General features: G+C 38.6%; 1 protein-coding gene across 1 annotated transcript; it reads left to right on the plus strand.

The window, feature by feature from the left end:
- Positions 1-57: 57 nt before the first annotated feature.
- Positions 58-6,665, plus strand: gemin2 (gem (nuclear organelle) associated protein 2). Its single transcript, XM_008302118.1, has 10 exons — positions 58-334; positions 1,609-1,693; positions 2,984-3,073; positions 3,266-3,325; positions 3,530-3,646; positions 4,016-4,060; positions 4,152-4,220; positions 4,605-4,715; positions 4,924-4,982; positions 6,249-6,665. The coding sequence occupies exons 1-10, from the start codon at positions 213-215 to the stop codon at positions 6,286-6,288; spliced, it is 798 nt and encodes a 265-aa protein (XP_008300340.1). The 5' UTR covers positions 58-212; the 3' UTR covers positions 6,289-6,665.
- The last annotated feature ends 1,354 nt before the right edge of the window (positions 6,666-8,019 follow it).

Consider the following 8,019-nt stretch of genomic DNA (forward strand, 5'->3'; position numbering starts at 1 on the left):
CTGACAATACGTTTGTTACCATGGCAACGATTATCGCGCACTAAAATAGCGTCATCAGCCTGCGTTTACAAACAAGATGGCGTCCCAGTTTGTGAGCACAGTGAGCATTTGATGAAACTTCATTGTTTTGGTCAGCTACAAGTTGGTATTTTGTTTTAGCAGGACAACCTTTTAGCTCTTATGGTTTTAAATTAGTCTGCAGTCGATAGAAAATGAAGTCGGACGTGGAGGAGCTAATGCCGAGGCTGCTGCCCGTGGACTGTGGAGCCAGTACCGAGCAGGTGGACCTGAGTGGACCTCCTAGAAACCCTCAGGAGTACCTCCGACAAGTCCAGTACGTTTACCACAAACAGCCATGTTTTCTGTTCAGGCAGTGGAGGGTTAGTGTGACTTTATGGCAGAGGCGTTGTTATAATATTGAAACACTGAGGGCTTGGTCTAGTGCGGAAATATTTGGATGTTGTTCTGACAATTGCATAATTTTAAAGTTAGTTAAAAGTAAAATTACTATAAAGTGTGAGACATTCTTTTTCAGGCAAAGTGAGATAATCTCACTTTATCACTTTGCATAGCCCATGCTCCACGTTACTGTTACTGTGAGTGCAGGATAGCTGGACCAGTGGTTTACTGCCTTGAAATTAGTCGTATTCATCACGATTCACAGCTATATTTATATGTAGGTGTGCCTTGCATATGAGTATACATACATGTATTCATAAATAGTGTGCCTTGTGAAACAAACGTCTAAAAACCACAGAGTGAGACCAAAGTTGCCAGTTTTAGCAACTAGCTTGAGTGGGATTGGTGTATCTTTTAATACTCATTTGAGTTTTTAATATTTCTATGATTTGATATAATCTGGGTGACCAACCCTGTGGGCAGTCCAAGAGAAGAGATGCAAGTGCCAGTGAGAACAACAACAACAAAAAAAATCCATTAAGTCCTCTAACACAATAACTGTGATAAATAACTAATAATAATCAGACCTAATACACTGACAATTTTGCTAACAAGAATCACAGAACACTGCCCATGATTGGCTTCATGACAACTTATCTAAAAAGAGACAACACTTCTTCCACCTCCCTCAGCCTAGCCTGTGTCTCACTGCCTTCACCCTTTTCCTTTTTCAAAAGGTGTCTCATATCCATACCCTTCAAGTGCTGCCTTAGAGGATTAGCTGGCTAGCTCCCACCACACACCGGCAATGACAAGCCCTGTGACTGGTGTTGACACAAAATGTGCAAGTTCAAGTAATATGAAGTCGATCTGTAGCTTGAGTGACACATAGAGGACCCAAAACATAAACGTGCTGCGTTTTTGATCACTGATATCAGAGAGAGAGAGCTCCAGGTCTATTCATAAAATATTTAGGACTATGGCCTTGGATGTCCAAGTCTAACAGACCACCACTCTCTGTGGCCCTGCTGTGATACACACATTATTATTTTATGTTTTGAGATACTTTTTTTTTTTTTTTACTATTAAATGTAGTCTACTTACAAATAAAATACTAATAACTGACTGCAAACCTTAGCCTTTTGAGTCTTTTTGCTTCTTGCAGTGTATTCCTGGAGCTGCTTAAATCATGTGTTTCTTTTTCATCAGGTTGGAGGCGTCACTGTGTCCAGAGGTGGTGGTTGCTCAGATTGACCCCAAGAAACTGAAGAAGAAACAAACAGTCAATGCATCTGTGAGTAGATATAAATAATTTTAATATAAAATCCTATCTGTTACCTCACAGCTAGAAGATCCTGGCCTTCCCGGGATCTTTCTGTGTGGAGTTTGCATTTTCTCTCTGTGTCTCTATAGGTTCTCTCCGGGTTCTCCAACTTCCTCCCACTGTCCAAAGACATAATGACATTAATTAGTGATTCTAAAATTGTCCGTAGCTGTAAATGTGTTTGGTTGTCAATCTGTCTCTAAATGTAGCCCTGTGATAGACTGGTGACCTGTCCAGGGTGTCCCCTGCCTTCACCCTGAGTCAGCTGGGATAGACTCCAGCCCCCCACGACCCTAGTGAGGATTAAGCGGTGTATAGATGAAATGAAATGAAATGAAAAATACTTTATTTATCCCAGAAGGGAAATTTAATTAAAAAAAATAGATAATGGATGGATGGAAAATCCTTTGTATGGCTGTGACATTGGCTTATGGTGCATATCATAAAATAATTTTGTACGCTGATTAGTTTTAAGATTTGGGCATGTTTTGCTTCCATAATGTGTTCTTTCAGACGGAGTGGAAAGAAAAACATTCAAATGCACATTCAGATGTTTATTTTGCTATCATATCTTTAAATGATGCTCTCTCAAAATGTGTTTTTCCTCATACTCTGAGCCAGAACTCTCCACTTCAGTAGCAGTTATATACATCAGACCCTCCATTTACCCACATCTAAATTTTAGAGGCTGTTATAGAGGGATTTATTAATATACTGTTTGTAGCTTTATTTTATTTCCAAAAACATGCTGAAAATGTGTATTTTTTTCTGGCTCATTTTTGAAATGATAAAAGACATATCCAAAATCTGCTCTCTAAAAATCGATTCTAATATATCAAATAAACAAAAGAACAATTTTGAACCTGGCTTTATCAAACGGTTAGATTTCTGCTGTATGCAAAAATAATGAATGTTTAGATAGATAATACCTAATTTCTATATTTAAACATAACATTTCAAAAAATGTGTAATGCAATAAAAAACTGTCTTATTGGAAGTAATCAGCTGGAGAAGTTTCATGGTGATTATTAGTGTAAAATATGTCAAATGAATAAAGATGCAGAGGATTGCGTATTGCTGAGCTGAATCTGTGATTCTTTACTTCAAGTTGATCCCAAAGAACGGACAGCTACATGAACTGATTTAAATAATTAAATATTGCTCAGTCACTTTTTATTACTGTCAGGCATTGATTGTTGGGATTGACTGCAGGTGAGACAATCTTTGAAAAGTGTGATGATCGTATTTCCTGTATTTCAGGTCGCAGGGTGCCATGCAGCTCCAGTGGGTTTCTCTCCCAGCTTCAGTTGGCAGCAGCAGCAAGTCAGTAACTTCTCCGATGTCAGACAGGTAAAAAAAAAAAAAAAAGTAACATTCCCATCTCAGAACTCATGCTGTAAAAGTGCTTCTTTTGCCAAGTTTTGACCATTTCTTAATCAGCAGATCTAATAACTGATATTTGCTGGTTTGCTTTTAGGTAGGATCACTGCATTTCCAAAGTTAAAGCTTTGAGCATAATGTTGTGCTTATTTTTTCTTTCAGAGTATCACAAAGAACAGGAAACACTGGAGCTGCCAGTCTCTAGACGACAATGTGCTGATGGTAAGATGGCACATACTCCATTCAATAGTTCGATAAATACTGTGCTGTGTACATTTAATGGCATCATGTTGGGTGTTTCAGCTTGAGGTTTCCTGAGTTTCATCAGGAGCATGAGCACTGGAAATGTTGATACTGTCGCTTTCCAAGACAAGAGGCAAACTGTTTTTGAAATTGCTATAAATGTATTTTTTTTTATGTTCACAGCCAAAGCTAACGGATGAAGAGGGCTGGAAGAGGTTTTGTTTAGGAGAGAAGGTCTACCTGGGCACTTCATCCTGTCACACAGATGCAGATGCAGAGCCAGCACTGGACTATAGCAAGGTTGTATACATGTTTATGGAAAAACAGAAGGATGCCTTCTTTTGTATCTATTTATACAGTGATCTGTCTACTCAAAGTTTCTTAATAAACTGGGTTTCTGCTAATCACTAAGACCTAGGACATTTGATTATTGTGTAAAAATGTGAAAAACTTCAAGTGAGTTCAAAAGGAAAATATCAAACTGGATTCCACCACCTAATAGTCTAACTAATGACTAATAGTGTAAAAATAAAACTGACCAAATTAATCATGTCTTGTACTGTTTGTGCAATGCATATATTGAGTATATTACTTTTTGCCCTCATGTGCTATGAAACATAGCATCTTAATTTTGCTGGCATATTTCTCACAACATTTGTTTGTACTCAGGTGGGGTTCCCTCCCTTCCTGAGCATCGTCAGCAGACTAAACCAGGTAAACTACCTCCCACATTTAGAAATTTATCTGGCTTTAAACCAAACAGTCTGATGAATGTTTTCGTTTTCTCCCTCCTGTGTGTCTACAGTCCACAGTGCTGATGGTGTTGGAAATCCTTATCAGCTGGTTTGAGGAAAGAGAATTTGTTCCACAGTTGGTAAGTTTGGTGCATGAAGTCACTCAACCTTTTCCAGCTGGTTGCCAGTTCGACACGAGTCCAATGCTACAATCACATTGCAGCGTTAGCTTTGCTAGAGCTTTACGTCATGAATGTGGGTATATCCTAGCATTCACAGAACATGACAGAAAGTTAACATTTTTTTAGCTTATGCTATGTAAATGAAGACAGGTTTTTGCAATGTTTAGCAAAATATTATACCAACATTATGGAAGACACCGTGTTTGTCTTCTCATCATTTTTCTGACTTCTATAATTTGAAATCTAAAAAACTCACTCACAATAATCATGCTGTAATTGAATCATTGCAAAATGTTTTTTTTCAATTATTTTTCTGTTTATTTAATTGCTTTCTTGTCACAGGGTCGCTGGTTGTATGCCTTGCTGGCCTGCCTGGAGAAGCCTCTGCTGCCTGAAGCTCACTCCTCCATCAGACAGCTGGCCAGGAGGTGTGCAGAGCTCCGCAGCACGCTGGTAGGCTCTGCTACCGGCACTCGGTGGAACATTAATGTGGAGCTTGAGCTAAGCATAGAAAGAAAATGGGAACATTTTTCTTTGGAAATCTATGTTTATTTGCATCTTGACAGAGACAATAAATGTATCGTTCATAACCCTCAGATCACTCTACAAAGAAAATACAGTATTTAATATGAACTATCTGTTCTGCTTAATGATTCCACAGGATAGCCAGGAGGATGAGAAGCTGCCTGCCCTCAACCTACTCATCTGTCTTGTTGCCAGGTGAAACTAGATAGTTTGTATTTCTCTGGTCACATATATAAAGGCTGGCTGCATGTCTACATGTTTGTGTGTTGCATAAGTTAGTGGCACTTACTACTACTACAGCCTCATTTGTTTAGGGTGATCATACCCATATACAGTCGTGAACAAAAGTTTACATACACCTGTAAAGCCCATGTCTGTTGTGGCAGCCTTGACTTTCCATTGACCTTTAACTCAATATTTTCTATTATGGAATGATTGAAACACATACGACTTTGTCCCAAAAACAATCATGCATTTTAGTTACTTTAATAGATTTATTACAGGTCTTCTGGAAATACTACCCTATACTAAAATCTGGTGCGTCAAAAATAAACATATAGCAGTGGTAATATTTGGGTAAATATCCTTTGGCCATTTTCACCTCAATCTGGCACTTTTGGTAGCCGTCCATAGGCTTCTGGTGTATCTTTGATCACTCCTTATAGAATTGATGCAGTTCAACAAGATTTGTTGTCTTTCTGACACAGACTTGTTTCTTCAGCTCAGTCCACGGGTTCTCAATTGAGTTTAAGTCTAAACTTTTGTAAGGCCAGTGTAGAACCTTAATTAACGGAGCCTGATTTAACCATTTCTTTACCACTTTTGATGCGTGTTTTGGGCTATTGTCTTTCTTAAACACTAAAGTGCATCCAAGAGCCAACCTTCTGGCTGATGATTTTAAGTTTTCCTGAAGAATGTCGAGGTAATCGTCCTCTTTCATTATTTCATTTACAGTACGTAAAGCTCCAGTTCCACTGGCACCAAATACATCCCAGACCATAATACTACCGCCACCATGTGGGATGGTAGTTCTGATGTTTCTGGGATTAAGGGCATCACCTTCTCTCTTCCAAACATATTTCTGATCATTGTGGCCAAATAGCTCAATTTCTGTTTCATCTGACCACAAGTTTTTCCTCCAGAAGGCCTTTTCAGTGTCCATGTGATCAGGAACAAACTTCAGTCAAGCCGCTGTCAGTCAATTTGTCATATTTCCAGAAAACCTCTAATAAATCGACAAAAGCACTAAAGTGCACGATTGTTTTTGTGACAAAGACGCATCTGTTTTAATGATTCCATCCTCGAAAATTAAGAGTTTCAGGAGTCACAGAAAACTCAAGACTGCCATGATGTGTATGGTCTTTACAAGTGTATGGAAACTTTTGCTGTCAACTGTATATACTGCAGTGTCAGTGTAGAAGCACATGCTGTTATACCCACGTACTTTTGTTTGTCCTGCAGGTACTTTGAACAGAATGATCTGGCAGACCAGCAAGAGTGAAGAGGAACTGTATACTGCTTGACATTACCAACTCATTGAGAAACACGCTGTTCTCAATCTGAAGGATGTTAAAGGAGACCATGTAACTTTACAAAGTCTTCACAGTGCACACATCCACACGGGGCAGCGGTGCTTCTTCACATGTTGGGATCAAAGTTGAGGACGAATGGGAAGGGACTGGATCGTGAACACAGCTTTTATATTTGTAATGAATGAGGTTACCTAACTGACCTGTGCTGATGCTACTGGACAGCAGCCAAAGCAACAGAATCAGTTTTTTTTTTTTAATAGGACAAGTGGATTTTTTTTTTTTTTGTGAATTTACTTTTGAAGTTCAGATGCAAGATTTGTTTATTAAACTGTTGGATTTATAGGAACACTGCTTGTGTGGACATTGTCATTAAGCCCTTAGAAGTACCTCAAACAAACTGTAGTTGCCAGTGTCACAAACGGAAATGACACAGCTCCAGAGGGTTGTACTACGAAGCAAGTCTGACATAGCCGGACTTTCTTTGTGTAAGTCGGCTTGACAAAAACTAAATCTCCAGGCAGAGATAGCAGGTACCATAAAGCAGGCTTTCAACTTTTTAACTCAAACTTTCTGCTTCAAACTGCATGCACATTCACATAAAAGAAGGCATTTAATGCATCATGTGACTCTTGTGCTGTACAAAATGAAATGATCCTGTGCAGCTGTTTCAATCTGTATGTTTTAACAGAGAACAATGAGGAATATAAAAATGTAATGACGGTAAAAAGTGCTGCTACTGCAAATGGTGCAAGACAAAAATGCTGGTAGAAATCTGTTAAATATGTGCAATGTTTGTGTTTTACCGATTATATCAAACTGACAGCTGCACATTAAACTGTTAAACTTTAAACTTAATCTATTTAAACCTGATCTTGTATTGAAGTACATTCAGGTCTGACACTGTCCCATAATGCAGGATATCACTTTAATTTTTGGTCAAATCAAAGCAAAATTAATGTTTTTGAATATTCTCTGTAATAAATACCAGTAGAATAGTCTTTTTTCTGTGTTCTATGAGCTGCAGCACCAGCAGTGTAAATGAACTTGACAGCAAACCAGAGCCAAACATAAAACCATGTGATTTCTGCATCATCGGCTGAGTGTCACGTTCCCATGACAACATGAGAGTCTGTATCACTCACAGAATCATCAGGAAATTATTTGGCTCAAGGGAGATGCTTCTTTCATCTGATTTAAATCTAATACTCTGAACATAACATACTCCTGACCAGGTTAGCTCCACAGCATCAGTTACCATGGAGACCTAGCAGGTAAAAAGCACCACCTTTGTGATACTGAAAACTCTGGCTTTAAGCTCAACATACCTGATAACCCACTGATCTCACTTCGTAGTACAGCCCTCTGGGCTTAAGTCAGGTATCTTCACGACAACACAGATCAACAAAGTAATGTAAAGCCAGGGGATGAATCCTAATTACTGTAGTGATCACCTGACCTGTCTTGTGTCATGCTGTTTAAACAAGGCAAAGCTTCATGCTTAACTGCAATGACCATGAGTTCATGATTTTGGAAAATGACGAGCAATCTGCCCAACTGTCCTAATTTCAAAAAAAGTTTTCCAAAAGTCTTCCAAATGAGACACTGCAATCAGACATTTTAGTGTATTTGAGCTTGAAAGGCAGACTAATCCATGAAAACAGATAATTGATTATGGAAAAAAATAAACACCACACCACACA

This window comes from Stegastes partitus, unplaced genomic scaffold (genome assembly GCF_000690725.1).
Source record: "Stegastes partitus isolate 25-593 unplaced genomic scaffold, Stegastes_partitus-1.0.2 Scaffold36, whole genome shotgun sequence".
NCBI lineage: Eukaryota > Metazoa > Chordata > Actinopteri > Pomacentridae > Stegastes > Stegastes partitus.